Source organism: Eublepharis macularius, chromosome 17 (assembly GCF_028583425.1).
Source record: "Eublepharis macularius isolate TG4126 chromosome 17, MPM_Emac_v1.0, whole genome shotgun sequence".
NCBI lineage: Eukaryota > Metazoa > Chordata > Lepidosauria > Squamata > Eublepharidae > Eublepharis > Eublepharis macularius.
The window spans coordinates 14,237,446-14,261,785 of NC_072806.1; the positions used below are offsets into that span (position 1 = coordinate 14,237,446).

Here is a 24,340-nt window from a genome sequence, read left to right on the forward strand (position 1 = left end):
TGCCACTCATTTGCCTACCTATCAACCCCATGGAGCTCAGCAGCTCTTGGCTCAGAGCGCCTTGCAGGTTCAAAAGGCACCCAGAGGCAATACATTTTTAACTGCAGTTCAACAATGTGATCCCTACGGGATAATATTAGAAGTCCAGCATCCTGTTTTCCGCAATGGTCAGTCAGATCCTCCTGGAAGGCCTTGAGGCTTTGAGCAAGTTACCCTCTCTCAGCTTCAACCCAGGTTTGATTCCCCATTCTGCCATGGAGCTTGCTGGTTGCCATCTCTAATATGGGAATAATGGTGCTCTACTCTGCAGGGTTGCTTGTAAGAATTACAGCACGTTAATGTATGTGACACACTTTGGAACCTCTTATTTATTATTTTAATTACAACAACAACAACTGCACTTATATACCACTCCTCTTCTAGACAGATTAGTGCCTCACAGTGAACAAGTTAGTGTATTCCCACAATACAGCTGGAGAGCAGGGGCTGAGAGAAGTGGCTTGCCCAAGGTGACTACTGAGGTGGGATTCAAACCAGCAGACTGCTGATTTGCAATCCAACCACTTAACCACTATGCTACAGCATTATTATTATTGTCTGTCCCTTGTTATCTTCGCCTTTACTATCTCCCTTACACACTAAATTGGAAATGTAAGCCCTTGGGGCAGAAAGAAAATGAAGGATATCTTCCTTTTTTTACCTGCTTCATATCACTTTCTGTATTCTCCACAGCAGTCTGTGGCTTGACAGGCCGATTCTCCACAGCAAAGGCTTCATGTTTCCCCCTCAGAGCCATGGCGTTGTTAAGCTGATGCCGGAGAGCAAGGATGTCTTTCCTCAACTGGGCATTTTCTTCCCATAAGAGCTGTTTTTCTTCATTGCTCCCTTTCACCTGCTTCTCCAGTTCTTCCGTTTTCTCATTGCTCTCTAATAATTTCACGCTTGATGTTCAAAGAGGAAAACCAAAACAGAGTGAGACAGACAGATGGAAAGTTAATAATTTAAAGGAAACACATATTTCATAATTCCCTTGAGCAGAGATAATTACAAACATTAAAACCGAGATATGCTTATGCCTAGAAAGGAATCTTATGGCTTCTCCACCAGGCTTCTGAGCCCTGAAAGGAGAAAATAAGGAAAAGAGGGAAAGGATTCTCCTATCTGCTGTTGTGGCAAGTGCTGCCCATAGAAAGTGGTGCTTTTACTGACCCATGTTAGCACATGTTAGTGAGAGCCAGTTTAGTGTAGTGGCTAGAGTGACAGGCAACCCAGGTTTGATTCCCCACTCTGGCATGGAGCTTGCTGATTGACCTTGGGCCAGTCACACACGCTCAGCCTCTCCTGCCTCACAGGGTTGTTGTGAAGGTAAAACGGAGGAAAGGTGAATGATGTGAGCCACTTTAAGTACCCACTGGGAAGAAAGACAGGGTAAAAATGAAGCGAAATCGACGGACAGACAGTCAGACAGCAATAAGGTTCGTCTGGTGTTGCCCCAAAGTGGACATATTTTAATAAACATTTGTTTACAGGGGATTAGCACATGCCTTATTTACAAATACAGAAGACTTTACCGATTTGCGGGGGCGGGGGGGAGGAAGGGAATGGTGGTGGGAGAGATAATGGGGACAAATGACTGAAGTACAATCTAGCTGCAATCTCACAATACTATCTGAAAGGACCACAGAGATCACAATGCCAATTTATACTTTAAAAAAAAACACTGTTCCAGCTTCTTCCACAAGACAGTTTCTTGGTCCAAAGGAAGACAAGCATGTCTCAGGTCATGTTGCTCAAGGCTCACTGCATCCTGACAGCACAACTTTTAACCAACACATGGCTGGAAATGGTTTGGGGAAAAGTTGGCAGCAGGGATGAAATGCCCTAAGATGCTTGATCGAAACCAGGATTAAAGCTGGAGGGGGGGGGCAGAAAGCGAGAGGGTGGTCCATCTCCAGAGCAGCAGGCAGCAGCCCCCTGCCTCACCTTCCAGAGGGGGCACATCTCTGAGAGATTCTGGCCCTGTCTTTCCCCAGACCAAGCCTATGGGTTGGACTGAAGCCAAGACCAGCGGAACAAAGTGACTCCATCCCCTAAGAGTCGTCTTCAGAATTCCATAGCTGTTACTGAGCAGCCATTTCCTAGTGATGAGGGCTCCACCCAAATCTAATCGATACGGCCGTGGTCAGGCTGTGCCTCTGAAACATTGGCCCGATTCATGGTTTGCTGCTTTTTGGATCAGACAGAGGGATCCTTGGCCTCATATATTTCTTCTTATGCACAGCCAGGTGATTAACAGATTTCTGCTTCTGAGGCTAACCACAGTTTTTTGTTCATTTGTTAACAACAAACTGTGACTGTTGTTATGTTTGTGCCTAGCTGTGGCATGGCATTCCCTGGGCAGGCCTGACATAGCAATGTTCTGGTTTGGAAAACATTTTGTATTTATTTTCCCCAGCACTGGAATTATACGCAACATCAAACTGTGGGCATGTTTCATTTACCACAACTGCTCTTTCTCTTCTCCCAGGCTGTGGATCCGATCTTCCAAAACCCTCTCTGAAGACATTCTTCCACTTGTTGAAAATCTTTCACTTCCATCTTTTTGTTCCATAAGGAGTTGGTTTAACTGCTGGCATTCGTGGGATAGCTCCGAGGCCTGAAAGGAGACACTTGGTAATACAGAGATCAGTTATTGGATGGGATCAAAAAATCCCAGTGGGCACTTACAAGCAGACCTAAAAAAAGCTCTTTGGAAACTCGTCAGTTTGGATGAATCCCTAAAGTTAGAATATGTGAAAGGGAAACCTACTGTACATCTTTAAACTATGATTTAATTGTCCATGAATTTCAAAGATGATGTGCAGTGTTTATAGGTGCTCTGCTTATCTCGCTGTCTTGTGATCTTAGATGGTATCAAAATACCCCTGGGGAGGAACCTACACTTTCCATGTCGGAAGTCCCAGGTTCAATCTCAGCCTCTCCAGTTCTTAGCCAGGCTAAGAAACTCTCTGTTATGATATCTTGGAGTGCTGCCACCAGTCAAAGCAGACAATACTGGAGCAAGAGATGCCAAAGATTTGGGAGAACATAAAGCAGCTGCACATGCTGTTTACAACCCAGTGTATTTGTAGTGTATATGAGCTTACTGCAATTCTTACCTTACTTTCCAGCAGAAGGTTCTCTTGCTGCAGTTTCTTATGTGTCACATTAAGAAAATCTCTTTCCTCTGCTGCCTCCTGAAGCATCTGGAGTTCACTGTAAAGTCTCAGAAGTTCTGACTTAGAGTTGTGCAACTCCTGGTTAAACAGTCAAAGAGATAATAAAAGTATTGATCTCTTTGAAACTCAAATTAGAGGAGCTGCTTGCCTTTTTCTTTCTTTCGTTTGTTCTTTCTTTTTGCTGAAGGAAAATCTAATATTCAAATGCCTAAACTTAATCTTTCCTTGAAGGGAAGGTGTTCTAATAACTTTTACTGACCCTTTTTTGGTTCTTTGAAACACTTCTTTCTCTCTCTCTGTCTACCTCATACTGCTTCATAACTTATTAGTTTAAAGCAGATTACTAAAATATAAAAACTAGACAATACTTAAATGGCTGTGAAAATCACTCATGAGTGCATAAAATTTCACAACTGAACAAGTGATGGGTCTACTATTATCTTCTAATAAAAGAGGTAATGTCTCCATATTGTCTATATTTTGGAGCAAAGGAAAAATTAAGAGACTCCTAGCCTCAGAAAAATAGCTTCATTCAAAAGTCACATGATATAGAGTGCCCACACTACATATACCACAGTTGCATACTCTCTCAGAATATGGTACCCTATGATACCTCCCTTGTAGAACTCTAGATGGTAACACATTTAGGCATGCCAACATAAAGACACGCCTCTTCTGAGGAACAGTCAGATATGAACAATATAAAAGATCACCATATAAAAGTTAAAGGGGTAATATATCTATTATAGATTTTTATAATCAACTCTCATCAGATCTCAGAAGCTAAGCAGGGTTGGGCTTAGTTAGTAACTGGATGGGAGACCTCCAAAGACCAGGGTTGCAGAGGCAAGCAATGGCAAACCACCTCTGTTAGTCTCTTGCCTTGAAAACCCCACTAGGGGTCACCATAAGTCAACTCTGACATGACGGCTAGATTTCATTTTCATAAATAAATATTATTTGAAATGACTGGTAGAATATGTAGGATGAAATCCTTAGTGTTCATGTGCAATTATATTTAATTCTAAGGTAAACTACACATCAGAAAATTACCTAACGTCAAGAACAATTACATTCAACTACAAAACATATATCCATGAAAGAACAACTCTCAACTATAGAGCACTACTCTTATATACAAACAATACCTAACAGAAAGGTCCAACTTTTCAACACAATGCAAATGTTGATTAGAATATACAACAACTTATCAACACCAATAAAATGCTGGTTAGATTACACAGCTCAACACCATAGAAATGCTGATTAGAATACACAACTACAGGCATCCAGTAATTCTCCTGTTTCAAAGGAAAAATTCTTCCTCGGGTTTGAAATTCCTCATGTATAATGTTGTGGTGTTCCTTTGCTTATAGCTGTCTTTAGATTTTACAAACTCAAATATTAGTTGCACAAATCGTGCCTACATCTATTAACATAAACTATCATCCGTTATTTCACTCTACGTAGCATCACTGAGTCATAATCGCCACTCACTAGTCATTGGCATATGCCTATGAAGTCTCCAATGGTTGGCATTTAGTGCTGGCATTTAGCCCTGACTGAACCACCTTGCAAATATGTCTTGCACCCTGTAATCCCATAAGGACTGGAATTGTGCTGGTTTTACAAATAAACACTCAGTTTTTCAGGACTGCAGAGCTAACAAATTTGGTGTTTATTGCCCACTAAATACAGAACCAAACTACAGCCATGCAGATTTCTCCATCTCATGCCTGCAACAGCTACTGGACTGGATGCCAGAGGCAAGTAAGAATCCCCTTCATGCAAACAGGTTTTTGCAAAGAAAGGCAGAGCTGGTTCTTTTTTCAGGCAGCTGATGTGCTCCAAACAGCTTATGTATGCACGGGCAGCGTGTGCAGGCTTACTTGAAGGTGCTCAAAGAAAGAGCTGTTCTTTACTTTCCCTCTTTATTCTTTTATTTCTAATTAGTCCTTTGTCACGTTAATCTCTCTTCTGCTCCTTCTTTCTTCCAGCCTTCTGTTAACAACGATGCGGAGTTTGATTCCAATGCGCTAAGACATGCCTAACTCTGCAGTGGATTGTGCAATTAGACATCTTCTGGCTTTCAATCGTCTTTTCTCGCAAGTTCCTACTTGTCTCTCTGCTATTCTCCCTCTCCATGATTCCTCTGATATTCTTGCCTTCTGTAAACCTAAATTCCATAATATCCCCTGGCTCCCCCCTTCTGCCATGTTGCTCCCTATAATTAAATCCTCAGGCCTCCTGTCTGGCTCCTTCTGTTGATGTCTTTAAATATCTGGTAATGAACATTTCCCATAACTATCATGATACAGAACACACAGACACACACACGCACACACACACACGTGTTCCTAAAGCTGTTTTAGAAATAATCCAGAGGAGTTAGCTGTGTTACGTCTGTAGTAGCAAAATAGTAAAGAGTCCAGTAGCACCTTTAAGACTAACCAACTTAATTGTAACATAAGCTTTTGAGAGCCACAGCTCTCTGCACAAAGATGCTAATTTGTGGGCGTCACACCTTCTTTTCATCTTTCAACACTTGCTGTGTCATTTCAAGGTCATGAGCCAGCTGCTTTCTCCACTCCATCTCTTCGGACAGTTTACTTTCCAGTACTTCAACCTTCTCCTGGTGAGCTTTCAGCATCTGTGACCAACAAAAAGCAGAAAGCAGAAATATGCGCGTGTGACTCCGAGCATCTCACAGCAGGCCTCGGAACCTTATGCAAATCAGTGAATGCTGAAGATAGTCCAGCCTCTCCCCATCCCATTCAAGAACTCCCAGACTTTACCTTCTGGTGATCCTGCATTTCTTTTGCTGTATCTTCACCTGTCTCACCCATTTTGATTTTCTGTGCTTCACGTAACTCTGCCTCTAACTGCAAGACCTTAACAACAACAAGATGCTTCCTATGAGATATTTTCATGTTAAATTAAGACTTTTGATACAGTCCAGAAGGAAGTTCTCTTGACATTTCTCTTCTGCAGTTGTCTTACACCCACACATTAGCGTTCGCCACCAAACACAGGTTTGGATACCCATATTTGTAGAGGCTTTGGCCTTACATGAGGGGCATCTCAGATCTGCAAAGAAATCATTTCTGAATCATCTTTTACAGAGTGCCAGATCTCAGCGGCACCTGCCCATCTCAGATCTGTGATCTTCTACAGCTTATCATGGGTCTTTCAGGCTGATGGAATAAGCATTTCGCTAGGCTTAGGTTCAACCCAAGTGGGAAATGTAATCCTAACCCTAACCCAAATCAATCTAGTTGTGTGAACTGCCACAGAGGCAGATCCTGACCACCCTGAGGCTGGGGGAGGGGGGGAGAAAATGTGTCAATCTGACAAAATGATGAAAAGGCTGCAGGATCCGGCAATTTCAATTTACCTTGCCCCGCAGCCCGTCGACCTCGCACTCAAAGCGTTCGTGCTCTTCTCTGCTTTGGTTCTGCATTTCTCCCAGAAGCGACTCCAGCTCCTCATTCCGCTCGACCAAGTCCTCGTGCTCCTGCTCCAGCTTACGCAGCTCATGACGGAGCTGGGAATTGCGACACTCAATCCCTTCCATGACTCTCTGGCACCTGAGCCAATGAGAGTGCCGCAAATCAGCCCCAGGTGCCTAAAAACTGCTGGAGCAATGCATGGAGAACCAAGGAGGCTACAGCATGGCCTAGAGGGCTGGACTTAAGGCTAAGGGCAAGGGCAGATGGGCCATTTAACTTCCAGGGAAATTTCCTGGAGGATCACTGCCCCAGAGGGCCACTGGTAAGACAGCTGCTCCCACCCGCAGAATTAACGAAATACTGAGCTGAGTACAACCAGTAGATTGATGGCAGCTGACTCCTAAATTACCATAATCTAACTCAGAAGCTTCATAAACAACACTGGTGACTGTACCGACCCCTGCAGTACCCCTATAATAGGTCCCAGGGAGATGACTTGGCACCCCCAGTGTTGACTCTCCATGTCCTATTGAACAAAAAAAGAGACTGAAACCATCGGAGAGCTGTGTCTATAGTTACTCTACCAATCTAGTCCTGGTACAGTCCAGGAACTAAAGGAATCTCCTTATCTGATGTTAGTATGAACAGCCGTGGGACAGAAAAACACAACTGGTAACCAACCCCACAAAATAAAAGCATATGGAAGTAAGAATAATGGGTGTAGTCAGTTTGTGGAATTAAAGGAAGGGGGAATCACTTGCTTATTCTCAGTTTTATAATGGGTTGGATCCAAAGATGCCCTTCCACTGAAAGAGGAGTTTTTGGTCATTGGTAGAAGATCCCTTCTGTCAAAGTATGACTCCTTACTCAGCGAAAGGATGTCCCTGAATCCAACACCTTGCTCAGGTTATTCACCTTTTGTGAGGTGTTTTGCTTTTCTCAGATGTTCCTTCATCATCTGAGGTGGCTTCCCCCAACACGTTGGCCTCTTCAGCTTTCATCGCTTCCCTTTCAGCCTGAGATCAAAGGAAAAAATCTTCAGAATTGACACAGGGAAGAAGTAGGAGAAGTCCTTGAAAAGAAGCCACTATTGAACTAGGAACTTCTGCTTTGGGAGCCTGACAGTGCTGCTCCAAGACTACTGCTGTTACCCTCTGACAATTGCCACAAACAAAGGGATAGTCACAATCCCCCCCCCCCCACACACACACAGTGAAACAGGAGTGGACCTTCCTGATTAGACAGCTGTAAATATTTCCAAAGTAACAATCCCACTTTGCCCAAGAAAACTGTTAGGGCTGAACTCTGCTCCTGCACTCAGATTTAAGGATTCACGGACATAAGGACTGTGGATTTCCCACATCTCCCCCCACCCCCAACTGTCATTTTCAACCCTGGGAAAGCTTATTTCTGGAGCTGAGGGATGTGCAGAGGTTAACAGCCACACAGTGCAAGAGGCTGAAGCGTGGAAGGGGAAAGTGCTCTTGCCTTTAAGCATTACATTTAAATTGGTCTTAAGTCTGACCAGGGTGGGGCGGAAATTACCTGCAACTGGCAGCCTTCAAAGTCTTCAGCATCGTTCGTCTCAGTACATAAATGTTTTGGCTCCTCCTCAGACTTCTGAGACTCTGGAGTCACCTCTTTGAGCTTCTAAAAGCAGATTTGTTGGGGTGGAGGGAGTAGTGTTGCAAATCAGAAACAAACAAGCAAAAACAAAATCCAGAACCAATTATTGATCATAGATGTATTCCTAACAATGACAGAGCTTTCCAAAAATCAAAAGAACTCACAAGGCACCTTGTCTGCTATTCTGCTGAAGATTTCCACATCCAGAGTTTAATCTCAAAACCTCCCTAGTCCAGTACCGGCACCATGATTAGGAGATCAAGAGCGCTCCTAAGAGTTTGCACATTCTTTTTCTCATGGCTATTCCTCCTTTTTTGGAGTGAATCATGACATGCAATGCTGAACAGCAGTTAATACTAAACAGGGAAGGGGGGAGGGACATGAGAGCCCTCAGCCTCTTCCACACTTCTTAATGTGGGTAAGAGATTACAGATGTCAGCTTGGGCCCAGCTGACCCCAGAGACATCCCCAGCTTTGTTTCAACATCCGATCGAGAAGAGCCTCTGAACCCAAATGTCTGACAAGTCCCACAGGCAAATATTTTCCAGGAGTGACTTTAAGATCTCACTGCTCTGCCAAAAACAGTGATGGCTGGTGTGACAAAAAGGTTCATTTAGAGGCCATCTGTTTGTTCCAAAACAAGACTCTTTTGTCTGAGCTAAGCAAGGCTTCTGGATTAGCTCACCAGGTTTTGCGTTTGCTATTTTTCTGAGATACGGACCTCCTTGATCACTGAGTAAATGGCATTTGGTATGCATGTTTGAATAATGTTTAAACAATTCTCGGTTTAAAGTTCAAACTAGCACTCAGTCATCTACACCTGCTTTTAAGGGGAACCAGGAAAGATGCTGAACACATTGCAAAGCTGTATCTCCCTTCGGGAGAGATACAGCCTTACAATGTAAAGCTGCATGCAATGTTGGCATGCAACGTCTATAAAAACCAGCTCGACTCTGGCAGTCTTTTTCATGTGTTCATCCACTGACCCCGTTTATCTATCACTCTGAGGTGTTTCTTCTTTCAAAGAGTTTAGGCTGATGTACATGGATGGATCGATCCCATTTTTCTCCAGTCATAGCAACCCTGAGATTTAGATTAGGGTGAGACAGAACAACAGAGACAAGGCCACCCAGTGAGGAACATGAACCCAGGTCTTCCCACTCCAAGTTCAACATGCGAATCGTTATGCCACACTGATTTGCAGTACAACTCATTAAAGCAAAGCCTCCCGATCAACATTGCAATCAAGAGACACTGTTGTGTAGTAGTTAGAGTGTCAGACTAGGATTTGGGAAACCCAGGTTCAAATCCTTGTTCTGCCATGGAAGCTCACTGTCATGGAAGCTTCAGTCAGTCACAGCCTCTCAGCTTAACCGACCACACAGGTTTATTGTGAGGATAACATGGAGAAGAGAATGATGCAAAGCTCCTTGGGGAGAAAAGCGGGGTAGAGATGAATTAGGTCAATATATCACTAGGAGTTCTCAATGTTGGGAGCCGTTCCTTGTTCCCAGTGCTGGGCCAGGTTACTGATCTCGATAAATAACAAACCCGCATTTCTGCTTTAGTGGCTCAGACCTACCTGGTCCAACATGGTTTTTCTCTCGGAATCAAGAAATCGGACTCTGTTGCGCAAAGCCAGGATCTCTTTGTCCAGTCGGATGTTATGCTCTTTGGCTTTCTGCAGCTCAGAAGCTTCTAGAGGCAAATTGGAAACCATGAGCAAGGCAGACACTGGCTTTTCTAAGGCCTGGGTTCATGCCTATAGGAGAACCAGAATGGAACACAGGCCTTCACACTGCAGGTGATGGACCCCATTTTGCCCATCTGTGGGAAAAACTCCTTGTAAGCGGAAGACCAGCACAGCAAGGAAAGAGAAGAGGGGAAAAAAAACCTCTCTCTCTGCTGCAACGGTTGTCTATTTACAGATCAAAATTCCAGCAGGGTGATCTGTGGCATCAGAGACAAAAGAACTTTCTTGTGGTTCCTGGCAGACTAACAAGTTTTGCAGTTTACATTTTTGTGGGTATAAATGTGAGCTTACATGGTTGGAAATGCATTAATTCTTTCAAGTGCCACAAGACTCTCACCAAGTTTCTTAGGCAAATCAGAATCTGTCACCAGCCACTGGCAGCAGTGCAGTCTGTGGGGTTCTGCCACCATCTCCTCTTGCAGAAGCGAATCAGGACTCAGATGTGGAAAAGGCACAGCTCTCCAGAGGGAAACACACAGCCTGTGACAGGTATTCCCTGCGCTTCCCAGGTTGCTTGTGCCAGCATACAAGGACACGGCTTGATTTTCTGAGCTCTTCTGCTTCTGTGCCTCCCCATTCAAGCATGGGAGTGAGCAAGTTATGTTTCTGAAGCCTTGCTGGAATGACTGCCTGAGATGTGGGATATATGCTAACACTGTTCTGTTCTAAAAGAATGTTATGGAGGAGGGAGGGTTAAAGGGAAATGGCCAAATCAGTCTGTTCCCTAGGCAAAGACCCAGGCCTGACCTGGAAACATTTATAGCCAGCCCAGTCAGGGGAAGAAGTCAATGGATTAGGAGAGCAATACTGGAACCTGGGAGCATCATATAATCACTTCTGCTTTTCTCTCTGCAGCTCTCAGTCGCTCATCATAGTGAGTACAGAAAAGAAGGGTCTTAGTTTTACTCTCAGTCAGTCCCAGTTTCACAGAGGTCTATTTGTCAATGGTTGCTGAATGGATCCTCCATAAGAGGCACTATAGCTCTGTGTACTATGAGTGATTCCGCACATGTTGGATAATGCACTTCCAATCCTCTTTATAGATCATTTGGAATGGATTTTTTTTGGTGTGGAACAAAAAATCCACCTCAAACGATTGATAAAGTGCATTGAAAGTGCATTATCCAACGTGTGCGGAATCAGACTATATGATGGAGGCATATAAAAGGGGAGGGCTGATGTTCTTGTACCCTGCTTGAGACCTTTCCAGGTATAAGGATGTTGAGCTAGAATCGATGGACCCTTGGTCTGAGCCAGCAGAGCTTTTTGTATTCTGAAAAACATGCAAAACGTGTGATTGGTCAGGGTCCGACTTACCACTGTCTCTTGTTCTGCTCATCTCTTCTTTCACGTTTTCAGCCACCGCTGGAGCTGATTGCAAATCAAGATACATTGATTTTTATGCTTGTTTACAGTAGTGTAAAACAACATACTAGGTACTGTGCAGAAAAGTATTACAGCAATTCCTGCCAAGAAGGCTTACAGTATATATTAGAAAGTTCTCTATTTTCACACCAGCAAATCCTCTAATTTAGGTTTTAATGGGGGAAACACGACAAAGTAGCCCAGCAAAGGTGAAGAAAATTGCACTAAGTTTAACTACAGTGACATATGTTATCTTTCCTGTGACCCTCAGGTTGTTTTAAAAAAACTCATGTTTTTGTTTTTTTTAATTTGAAGCTTTAAAAGGCCATTGGGGTCAATTAGGCCACAACAGAAAGGAACAGGAAAAGATGAAACATGCCCATGGGACTGAGAGACAAGGGGAGTAATCTTGTCTATTCAGAAGTGAATTCCATTTTATCAAATGTGGCTTACGCTCATGAAAGTATTTTTAGAGGATTGCTGCCTAAATGACCCTAATATGGTAAAAACTTTCATTATACTTTACTATTAATACACTATGTTTGATGGTGCAATTATGATACGGTGTTAAGCTTTTAGCAGTTTTAAATTCTCACCCCCAGAATATTTGGGAGTATCTGGAAAAGCTGCATGGGTAAAGTGTCTGTAAGGCCTCACAGAAATTTACACTGGGTACAATACAAAGCCCAGATACCAATCGGGTATAGTTTACCTTATACTAAAAATAACAGTTCCTAGTGCACTATCATATTTTTACAATAAACTGGAATCATTGTCAAATATATTGTCTATAGCTGAAGTTTACTCTGTGTTCATTAAAGAAAGTGATAATTATAACATAGGAATAAAAACTTTAGCAGTTGTAGTTAATCCACAACAACCTATGCTGTATGAACCTCTCACATCTAAAAACGGACAGAAGGCATCATGAAAAGAAATACTTAATTCTTAAAACAAACCAAAGATCCAGTTTGATTTTCAAATTCACAGAAGCATGTTAATCAAAACAGCTTCTCCAAAAACTTGGTCTCAGTTTCAGCATTAAGGGGGAATTTAGCCATAAAAATGGAACATCACAGAAAAATTTGAAATTTACATTCAAAGATGTTGGTTCACAAATAGGTTCCTAAAAACGGTACTTACAATTCTTAATATATTTCTCACTGGCTTGTGCATCCCAGGTAACCCTTGAGATAGAAATCCTGTAGTAGTTTTATCTGAGATCTGGCGGAACGGTCTTGTCTGGAAGCTGCCACACGTTGCTATGGATGTACCCCTGCTACAAATTTGTCTGAAGAATTGACTGACCAGAAGTAGGACAGGAGGTTCGATCACACCATGTGGGGGAACAACTAATCCAGAGCCTGCAATAACTGAATGTTCTAGGGTGACCTTTCAACATTAGCCAATGGGAGCTTTCAGGGTCACAGTTGCTAGCAATCAAACAATTGATCTGATTTCCCCTCTTCCTAAACTCTGATCAGACTCATTCCCAGATGGCAACCCTTCTGGTTCTTTGCCATATACAACATATATGTGAATATAATTTGTATCAATGCATTACTTCCTTCATGACACAGTACAAAAGCGCTACATGAAGAGCTACATGAATTGCGATTCAGGGGAGGACTTAAGGATTTTCAGAAGTTGGAAGATAGCTGAAGAAATCAATTCAGGAAATCATGCTGTAAAGACCAAAGAATCAAGCTCTGAGATATGCTGATAAAAGTGAGTTACATGCAGTTGCTGGATCATAACTCACCCAGCATGCTTTGCTCTTTCTTCTGCATGTCCAGTTCTTCTGTCAACTTCCGGATCTCTGCATGAGCCATCTGCAACCTGCACGCTGCTTCGTCCAGGTCTTGCTCCGCATGCTCGCGCACGGCTCTCTCTCTTGCCAGTTCTTCAGCATGAGACTAAAACACAAACCGTACTCTCATAAAAGAACGGAACGTGGCTGGGTGACCTTTCTGCGCAAGAGTGTTCAGCAACTGGCACCAGGCACATGGATGCAGGCAGCTGGTGATGCATTGCCATGTGCAAGAATGCACGCAAAAGCAGGCAGGATGACAGGAGCTGTGACCTTCCTTCTAATACAGTTTGTGGGTCCACCCAGGACGTTCATGATCTGTGGACTAGGGGACGTTAAACACCAATCCACTATCTATCCTAGTGATGCCCACCAATATGTTTCCTGGTACCCATACGTTTCCTCTGCAAAACATCTTTCCCCCAAAGCAAAGAGCCAATCCTGGCTTTCCTCAATCTCACTGCATCAGGAGGTATTTCAGAAGTTTCCTTTGGGCCTATAAGGAGCACCTGTTCAGAAACAGCTACACCCTTCATAGGAGGTTGCTTCACTTGGGACCTCCCCAAATTGCCCCTCTCTCAGTAGTATTTTGTGGTGCTGCCCACTACCCTTGTTCGAAATTTCAGAAGTACCCACAGGCCCAACAAGGCCAGTGACCTGCTTTATCCCATTGTCACATTTCCCATCATGCTGAAGCTGTACCTCTTGAAGCCGAGCTACACAAGAAATTAAAAAAGGCAAAGTGTTTACCCTATTCAAGGTCTCCTTGATGCGCTGCATGGATTCACGCTGCTGCTGAAGCTCATCTTCTAGCGTCTGATGGATGTGATCCAATTCATCCTGCACACACGAAAAAATTACACATAAGCAATTACAATACAAGAAGTACTGAGGGGGAGGAAGGGAGGACTGAGAAGCTAGTTAAATATGAACTATCTATGGATGTGCATTTTCTTGCTCCTATAGATAGATGTGGCCATAAGGATATATATGTTACAGTTGTCCATTGGCCCATTTTTGACCAAAGAAAAATACAGCATTTAAGCCAGTGATCACCAACCTATTTGAACTTCAGGAAGTTTTGGAATTTTGAGAAAAGATGGTCCCACCTCAAAATTGCTGCTGCAGAAGGCAGGACCAAGCAAAAAATGGCTGCCTTAGGAGACGGAGACAAACACAGTACCTCCCTCCTTGCTTTACAGAAGAAACACAGAAGGGAATTTTTTTTTAAAATAAGGAAATCCAAAGGGAAGAAAGAAAGAGAAGGGGGAATAAAAAGAAGTAAAGGCTGAAGGGGGAATGGAACCACAAACCCTGCAGGGGCTGTGGCTGCTATTGCAACTGTGCAATTCACACAATCAAATGAGACCCTTTTATTTGAACGAGGGCAGCCAACAACAAGCCCTGCTTTATAATGTTCCCGCCCTCATTCTGAAAAGTTTGGCGGGTGCCAGGAGAAATCCTGGTGGGTGCCCTGGTGCCATGTTGGGAAACCCTGATGTAAGCTCTTCTCTAGGGAAATGGTCACCATCTCCCACATAGGCAAATGTGGCATTTTTAAGAGCACATTTTAAACAAGGGTCTGCACAATCAGCAAGTTAAATATTTCTTGGGGAAAAAAAGAGAAAAATAAACCCTTGCAGCTGAGTTCAGAAGCCAGCTATAGGTACCTGAAGCTGCGCAGTGCAAAGGTTTTCTAAACAGACGGGGGATCCCAACCTTTGCTCCAGCCCTTCCAGTTTCTCCAGCAGTGTACTTCTTTCAACCAGCAAGTAGGCAATCTGCTCGCTGGGACTGCTGTGGGCTATATCCAGCAAACCTTCCTGTTCCAACATCTCTTCCACTTCCTTCTGCTGGGATTCTGAAAGGACAAACACGCATGCTGTCCAGCAGAACAAGGAGCATGGGGACTTGCTGAGAGGGAAAAAGGCCTGGACCCATCAGCCATGTTCTCATTGACCACAACACGTGTTGGCACCTCAGCATAGCACCTTTCCTTTATACTGAAAAATTATAAAACAGGATAATGGCAAACATAAGGATCATATTCAGTTAGCCAGAACAAACTCTGCAATCAACTGACCATACATGCTTTGGTCTATAAAGCCTTCTTCAGTGGTCGTTGATAAATGGCTACACACCCTTCGCCTATTTATTACATGGGACAGAATAAACCTGACCAGGCAGAGAAGAGGAAAGACATATATCTACACAATGAAAGGGGCTTTAAAAAAATGAAAAGCAGGAATTCAGAGAACATGATAGACATGTGATGATAACAATACGCCAACTGCCTTTCCTTTATAAGCACTCAAGTGGTGGGCAGGGAAATGGCTGCTGCGAGGAACTGGGGCAGGGAAGACGGCACCAAAGTGGGTGGGATCTGTCCGGACTTTCTAATTCCCAGGGATGCCAGGCTGGTTTTGCTGTGATCTTTCTCAAAACACTGCATCAAAGCTAGTTTGGGAAAGACTGCAGAAAAGATGTGGGGAACCCTGGAGGTGCTTGGAAGCAGCACGATGCTGTGAGGAAGCGGGGAAAATCCTTGCTTTCCAATAGTACCCAAGCCAGAGCAAACAATGTGTGTGTAAGTGCCCTCTCTCATCATGGGCATAAATGGGCAAACTCTTTCCAGAGGACAGCCCAGGCCTGGTTTCTGGGCAGAGCTTCTTTGCACATGCGGGGTATGAAAGAAGCTCGGTACAGATATAGAATGTGAATGAGAGAGGCCCTTTGTAACTAGGCTTTATTTCCTAATTTCTCAGAGCAGCAAACAAATCTCTTGAATGGCAATGGAAGCATTCATTCTGGTTGCCATGTGTGATTTCAGCCTACCACCCTTCAAAGCTGCACCCTATGAGAGAAGCTCGTCTTTGGCTTGATAAAAAATTGTCCTGCTGCTGCCAGCAGCACTCACAAAACCTTCCTGGCCTGAGCAGATGGCGGGAAAGCAACTAAATAAGCAGGCTGGAGAGAACAAAGACAGTCTTGCCTAATGAACTCAAATAAAAAATGGAAGAGCAGAGGCAGCCTAGTTGCTGGAAAAGGGCATGGCTACCTCACTCCCCACCCACCATCCAATTCCACGTATCAGCCTGGAAAAAACCCAGGGCAAATCTATGTCACGTTTTCACTTGGTTGCCAGTTCTATCTGCTCTACAAATGGAAAAAGCCCTTAAGGCTTTCACTGTACCCCTCTGCTTACTAAAGGACTACACAGAGGCATTGAGGATGAGCAGCAGAGACAGAAATGGGAAGCCGCCAGTCAAGTAAGCAGAAAGCAGAAACAATCATGCCAAACCCACGACGGTGACTCTCTCCTCCTCCAGCCCCAAAGCGTGCATCTTTAGATCCTCATGGCACTAATTTAAGCAGCTACAGGAGAAGTGTACGTGTATGCATGCACACATAACAGTGATTTCCATTTTTATCCCACGTGTTCTCAAAGGAGCTCAAGGCAGAATACACAGTTGTCCCTTCCTGATCCTCACGGTAACTCTATTGTTTCCCACAGAGGGATGAGCGTGTGTAGTCTCCACTCTGCTGCTGCAGCTGCCAATACAGCGCAGCACTAACGGAGCTTCCACATTGCAGGTTTCCCTGTATTTTCCCTGGCCCAGTCCCCAGTGGTGGCCCCATGTCACTAGAGGCTGGTTCCGGCGTTAATAAGAAACACCAATTGACATATCATTCTAATAATCTGTCTATCAGGTTCTCTGAATAAACAACCAGACTTTTATGTTGATCCCACAGCACCCCAAGTATCAATTCCACCCCTATCCATCCCCAAAATACAAAAAGCAGAGTCAAATAATGCACCACCTCTCCTGTAACACTATTTAGAATATGGTGGATGAGCTGGGGGAGAGGGTACATGTGAAGTGGAGAGCCGTGCCTTTTCCACATCTGAGTCCTGATTCGCTTCTGCAAGAGGAGGCGGTGGCAGAACCCCACAGAGAAAAGTTAATGCTTTCCCTGATTACTGCCTGTACTTGCTCAGAGATGCCAGAACATGCTTCATGCCTTGAGGGCCCTGGACCTGATAAACTTAACAGAGACAGAGATATTACCATGTTCAAGCTGCAGCTTTGTGAATTCCGTTCTAAGTTGCGCATTTTCTTTCTCGAATTCAGTTGCAAGAGCATCTCGTGCCTCTGTTAAGTTGCGGACATGGCCCACGTAGTTTTCCACCTGAAAGAAGGACAACAGTCGAAGTTGGTCGTTCCCAAACTGTACACCAGAACGCTTGAGATGGGCAAGAAATCAGTTCCAAGGGTTTAGTCATATTAGTTTGCAGCACTACCTTCAGGAATCACTGGGGCAAAACGTTTCAAAAGCCAGAACCCACTTTGCCAGATGCATAAAGTGGACAGAAATATACAAACATAAAGATACCAACCAAAGAAGGGCAGGGTAGGGGGGTTGGTCCAAAAAGGGCCAAAAGAGCCAGTATTCCAAGATGTGTGTGTGTTATGTGCTGTCAAGTCGCCCCCAACCTATGGAGAGCCTAAAATAAAAGATCTCCAAAACGTCCTATCGTTAACAGACTTGCTCAGATCCTGCAAACTGGAGGATGTAGCTTCTTTTATTGAGTCAAGCCACCTCGATTTAGTTCTTCCTCTTTTCCTACTGCCTTCCACTTTCCCTAGTATTATTGACTTTTCCAGAGAATCTTGTCTTCTCATGATGTGACCAAAGTACAATAACCTCAGTTTTAGCTTCTAGGGACAATTCAGGCTTGATTTGATCTAGTACCCACTTATTTGTCTTTTTGGCCATCCATGGTATCTGCAAAACTCTCATCCAGCACCACATTTCAAATGAATCCATTTGAAATTTTCTTCCTGTCAGCTTTCTTCACCGTCCATCCATACATAGTAATGGGAAATACCATAGTTTGGATTATCTTGATCTTGGTTCCCAAAGAGACATCTTTATCTTTAAGGATCTTCTCCAGCTCCCTCACAGCTGCTTTTCCAAGTCTTAATCTTCTTCTGATTTCTTCACTGCAGTCTCCCTTTTGGCTGATGATTGAGCCAAGGAATAGAAAATCTGGAACAATTTCAATTCCCTCCCTGTCAATTTTAAAATTGTGTATTTCCTCAGTAGTCATTACTTTTGTCTTCTTGATGTTCAGCTGTAATCCTGTAATCCCAAATCATAGGTGTGCTATTGTAGCTCACACATGAACGAACTCAAGTTCCAGACACAAGAGTATACAGTGTAATCAGAGTGGGCGTGGGTTACTCCAGTGGGAGATAAATTGAGAAAGAAAGATTAGTATAGTCCATAAACCTGTAAGGAACAGCAATTACTTTCTGCAGGGTCTTAACTATTCCTAAGACCAAATGAGGTCAAGCATGAGTAAATCAAATCTGCATACTAATACCAACTCTATAGCTTCTTGCTGGAGTTTCCCTTTAACTGGTGGAGCGAAGCAACTTTTAAAATGCATTTGTGGGGGAGATCTGAATGGGTTGTGTGACTGCACAGCGTACCTTGGAGGTTTAGGGTGCACTGAATGGAAGAGACTCTCTGGGGTAGGGAAATATCTTTACAGAGTATTCAAAGCACCGTCACAAACATTATCTCAGTAGCAACAACCCAGCAAGTTATAACAGTGTCATTACTGTCAGATGGGTGAGGATGACAGCGCTTGCAAACAAAAGGTGTTAACACAATTATATTGCTTTTTCTGGATTTTGCATGGGCCAATACAGCTGTTTACAATTTTTTTTAACAGGCAGCAGAGGGAGCTACTGCTTTGCATAACTGGACAATAAAGAACGCTCTGACTCACTTCGAATGGCACGGAAAGGAGTTCATCCCATAATTGCTCAAGAAACAGTGCTCCTCTCTGTGGGTGATTTTGCTCATTTCCTGTGATCTCCATGTTTCCAGAAATTGACATCATCAGCAATCCGGACCCTGCCAGGATCAAGCCTAGCTCAAAGCGCATGTATTCCAAAAATACACCAAAAATTCTGATCTTATCTACCTCACAAGAACTTTTCCCACATCAGCCTGTCTGCCTGGAAATCCCCTTGCGTGTCCACAGGCAGCTTGGCACACGAGCTGCAAGGGCCTTGGGGCTTTTGCCAAGCCTCTTGCAACTCACGGTCACCTGCACGAGAACCTTCTCCTACTACACAACACTCCCTAGGGGTTCTGCCTTTCAGGGGAAGATCCCTTGTGGCAGACAGACTGTCCTGCAGGAAAGTTTCATCACCATTACTGATCTTCACCTTGAGGAATCACCAGACAAACCCTAGGGTTCCCTGGGACTCAGTTTGAAAGCCACTGATCTAAAGCATCCATCAATAAGAGTTTAATGGGTCTCAGCTGGCATCCCTCCCCAGCCCCTGGCCACACAACCAACTTCTAATTCTTAAGTGGAGATACATTCTGGAAATAACACGTATTTCATTTTCTTTAAAACATATTCCCAGATCACACAGGGCAATACCCAACAAAGAGAGTTGAGGACTCTCTCCTAGGGCGGGGTGGGTGGGAGTGAAATGACACCCATCCAGGAAGGCTATCTTGGTCTCATTACTTTCAAAAAGCCAAATGACATAGATCCGGACATGTTCTTTGCGCTTCCTTTGTTCATCGCAGGACAAGGCTGGCTTACTTGGCTGCCTCTCTTGCTCACAGCAGGGAAAGGCAGTTGAAAATAAGTCTTTCAAAACTTGACGTGGGCAGCTTCTGTACTACCTGGGAAGAAGGCTTTGGGTCCCTGAGCAGCGTGGCAAAGTCTGGCTTGGCGCTGTTAGACTGGTGACAACCGATAAAGGAAATCAATAATTTGCGTCAGAAAGAAAAAAGCCCCTTGTCCCTTTCTATCCTGTTGTCTTTATTTCTCACTTTGAAGCTTGCAAAGCACAGTCACTACTCTTACTGAAATGAACAGCAGTCACAGGATGTGCTCCTGCGCAAATCTCATTCATTTCAACAAGATTCGCACAGGAAAGTTCCCTGTGGATTGTGTTCTGTGTGTTTTTTCACTGTTAACATACCAAAATTTTGATAACTAGATGTGAATTCTAGCACATAACCAGGAAACGAAGAGGTAAGGGGGGGGAACTGCTTTCTCTTACTGCAAGAAAAGCAGGAAATAAAATAGAAAAAAAGATAAAAATCATATTTATGGACATCTTTGAAAGGTACTAAGAATGAGAAGGCTGAATCAGGGCTTGTTCGCACGCAACCGTGCGCTAGAGTCAGTCGTGTCTCTATAGATACCTCACGAATCCTCAGTAGTTGCCCACAGCATGACCTGTAGGGTAAAAATGCATCATTCCAATGCTTACCAGCCCCATGAGAAGATTCACGGTTAGATGGAGAAAAAGCAAAGACTTTTATAACATGTTCATACAGCAGTAAAATGCTCAGACATCGCTTTATATTAAATGGTACTTTAAGCAAACATTGAACATAACGCATGAACAAATCCTATCTTATATAGGGCATTCTCAACATTCCACTACGCTAGGTTAGTGCAGAGCTAGCAAACGACTTGCACCGAATCTGACCAAGCGGACCGTGAAGCCCATTTGCAGGCCCACGAGACAGCAGTGATAAACAGTGAAGAAAGCCTTCTTCTCCACCATTCTTGTGTCAGCAAAATCCTCATTTAGTTGAGCTTTTCCAGATGCTACAGGGCGTATTAGGCTTAATGAGTAACACACACACACGCACGCACGCAGAAGGTAAAACTTCTGTAGTTCACCATTATATGGTAGTTCAATTTTGCTGTTGATAAAATCACTCTCATTCTCTCAGTCAAAGAATCTATAGATGAAGTGTCAGAAATGCTTGCCTCAGATGCTGGAGTTTATTTCTCTCTTGAGGACACAGACAGTGTGATAGCCAGCGTTACATAGTGCTTAGAGTGTCAGACTAGGATCCGTGAGACCCTGGTTCGAATCGCCACTCTGCTATGGAAGCTTGCTGAGTGGCCGTGGGCCAGTCACACTCAGTCTAACCTACCTCACAGGGCTGTTGTGAGGATGAAATGGAGGAAAGGAGGAAGATATAAATTGCTTTGGGACCCCGTGGGGGAGAAAGCAGGATATAAATGACATAAAATAAAGTGTCAGAGCACTTGGGGTTGTAAAAGATTCCAGATGTAAACTGGACAAATGGCTACCATGGCCAGTAAAGGCCAGCCACTGAATTTAACAGAATCAGTCCTGGCTAACACTGAGTCTCTCTACACATGCATCTGAAGAAGGAAGCTGTAGCTCTTGAAAGCTTATGCTACTATAAAGTTGGTTAGTCTTAAAGGTGCTACTGGACTCTACTATTTTGCTACTACAGACTAACATGGCTAACTCCTCTGGATCTCTACACAAAACTTCTGATGTGTACTTCAGTGTCAGGAGACTCAATGTTAGCTGGGAAGCGTAGTTTTAAATAACAGAGCCAGTGGAGATCACTTCAGAGAGGACGGATTTTTTCACAGCCTTCCACCACATTTGGCATACTGGACTTTCTCCCCTCCTGGAGTCTTTGCCTTGCCAAGGCTTAGTTAATTCAAAGTTTTAAGCAGGGATGGTGACAGGGCAAAGGTTCTGGAAGGGGAGACAGTCCAGCACACCAGAGGCAGTGGAGGGCTATGAGAGAATCCATCCTTTCCGGAGCGATCTCTGCCAGCTCCATCTTGTAAGACTATGCTTCCCGGCTAACATTGCATCTCCCAGCACTTGACAAACATGGCTTAGGCGTCTTGTGTAGAGAGACTTATTTGCAGTCCTAAGGAAGCCTTCCTCGCAATAAGCCTCACTGAATCACCTGTGACTTACTTCTGAGTAGTCATGCCTTAGATTTCTCCCTTTGGTAAGCAACCATATATTTGCTATCAGTGCTTCATCATGTCTACCTCTTTCATCTCTTCCACTTGCTGTTGTCTGAGTTGCTCTAACTCGCTGGTGGCAGAATGCAACTTCTCTCGACTGTGCAGGAACAGGCTCCAAACATAACAAAGCTGTTCATCTACTGAGGCTTTCGGGTCAATTCCTTCATCCTTAAGCTTCTGCCTTATATCTTCCACGTAAGTATGTTCCTGTGGAAAGCAATATGAGAACAGCATCTCAAACATCTGCACTCATGTGGACTGGAAATATGCCTTTTTAAAAGTAGCTTGGTTCCCATAATAATGACATACTTTGTAAACTGCTCTGAGTGGGCATTAAGTTGTTGTGAAGGGCGGTATATAAATTGAATGTTATTATTATTATGTTATTATAAGTCTCCTGTAGTCTACATGGACCATGTGCTGCCCAGGGCTGTCTTAGTCAATACTGTGAGTATTTGCTTTCCCTGTGCACTCCAAGCAGTTTACATCAGATAGTGAAGTATCTCATTCACACAAAGAGCCGGAGTGGTGTAGCAGTTATAGTGTCAGACTAGAATTTGGGAGACTCAGGTTCGAATCCCCACTCTTCCACAGAAGCTTGCTGGGTGACCTTGGCCCACACACTCTCAGCCTAATCTACCTCACAGGGTTGTTATGAGGATAAAATGGGGAGAGAAATGGGGAATAAATAAATAAGGGGTGTCCTTAAACTGAAGCTCACCTAGCAAGCACAAAATCACCTCATAGCAAGCTGAAAATAAATATGCATTTTATCATAAATAATAATAATAATGTCAACAACAACTGTGCTTATATACCGCTATGCTTATATCTGCCCTGCGCCTGCTGATGCAGGGAGAGTGGAATATAAATCAAATCAAATAAATAAATTCTAGACAAATTAGTGCCTCATCCAGAGCAGTGAACAAGTTAGTGTTATTATTATCCCCACGATGCAGCTGGGGAGCTGGAGCTGAGAGGAGTGTGGGCCAAGGCCACCTACTGAGCTCATGGCAGTAATCATGGGATTTGAACCAACAGAGTGCTGATCTGCAGTCAAACCACTTAACCACTGTGCAGACTCAGGTAAAGCTCCATCTAGTCTAGTGTTTTTATCAGCGGTCAGATAGACATCTCTCAGAAGCTTTTGAGTAGTACATGATGATAATAGCCAACACAGCTCAAGGGTACACTATGTCTGTACAGAGAGGACCCATTTACCTATTGCAGTTAATACATTCCTATTCTCACACCCCTATTCGTATAACAAAAATCAATGCCTAAGCCCCTTCTCATTATGCATCGCTAAAGGATCTATTCTGCTTATTGTATGCTGCATTTACTTACCTTGCAACAGTCTGTCCTGCAGAGTTATAAACCCAGGAGAGATTTTTTTTCTTCTAGTTAAAAACACTAAGAAAAAACCCCCCATCGTTCTCAAATAGTACGCTAAGACACGTGAAATGGCATACTGTGCAAGCCTTAGCATTCCCAAGTATGACTTTATATGGATACAGACAAGCCATCCATTCCTACTGAGACACGAACATCTAAAGATGCCAAGATGGGGACTGAATCATGAAGAAAGAAATCCAAAATTTGAAGAAGGCATTCCTAAAAGGCAAACAGTGAAGATTTACCAGACACGGGTAACAAAAAGGAGTCCAGTGGCATCTTAAAGCCTAAACAGATTTATCGAAGCCAATTCCTTTTGACTTTTACCGCATTTGACCCCAGTGAGGCCGCACTTATTTTTTTACATTATTTCTAGTCCCAAGGACTTTTATCGTACGCTACTATGTTTCTATCTTTTTGTATTTATATTCCTTGCTGCTATCTACTCTGAGCCTGCCTGCGGGGAGAGCAGACTCTAAATTTAATTAAATAAATAAATAGTCCACCTTTCTCACTGAGACTCAAGGTGGATTGCACAGTATGAGCTGGTCCAGTCAATTTCAAGTATGCAGAGGGTGTATGAATGCAAACTGGCAGAGATTTATACAAGATCAATTCCCAGTGGGAAAGTTGGACAGCAGCTATCAGCAACGGGGACGGATGGAACCTCCATGTCCAGAGGCAGGTTCTCTACCAGTGGCGCGGTGGGGGCAGCGCAAGTGGGAAGGCTGCAGCTCAATTAACCAGCTAGTCAACTTCCCAGAGGAAGAGGTCACCGGGGCTAGACTGGAGAAGGATTCCCCCTCGTCTAGGGCCGGGGTCCCTCTTCACGCAGGGCGGTGTTCGGTTTCTCTTCAAAATCAT

General features: G+C 43.8%; 1 protein-coding gene across 1 annotated transcript in view; it reads right to left on the reverse strand.

Moving 5' to 3' along the window:
• LOC129344885 (trichohyalin-like) overlaps nt 1-24,340 on the reverse strand; it is a 43,441-nt gene that overhangs the window by 11,236 nt on the left and 7,865 nt on the right. Inside the window, exons 5-19 of the mRNA XM_055001800.1 lie at nt 22,106-22,288; nt 17,292-17,412; nt 14,892-15,082; nt 13,972-14,061; nt 13,174-13,327; nt 11,364-11,417; nt 9,876-9,991; nt 8,213-8,317; nt 7,583-7,683; nt 6,613-6,805; nt 6,014-6,109; nt 5,743-5,868; nt 3,159-3,296; nt 2,502-2,656; nt 701-941 (exon numbers count right to left, since the gene is read on the reverse strand). Of these exons, the coding sequence (XP_054857775.1) occupies nt 701-941; nt 2,502-2,656; nt 3,159-3,296; nt 5,743-5,868; nt 6,014-6,109; nt 6,613-6,805; nt 7,583-7,683; nt 8,213-8,317; nt 9,876-9,991; nt 11,364-11,417; nt 13,174-13,327; nt 13,972-14,061; nt 14,892-15,082; nt 17,292-17,412; nt 22,106-22,288 (2,064 nt within the window). The remainder of the gene's footprint in view (nt 1-700; nt 942-2,501; nt 2,657-3,158; nt 3,297-5,742; nt 5,869-6,013; nt 6,110-6,612; nt 6,806-7,582; nt 7,684-8,212; nt 8,318-9,875; nt 9,992-11,363; nt 11,418-13,173; nt 13,328-13,971; nt 14,062-14,891; nt 15,083-17,291; nt 17,413-22,105; nt 22,289-24,340) is intronic.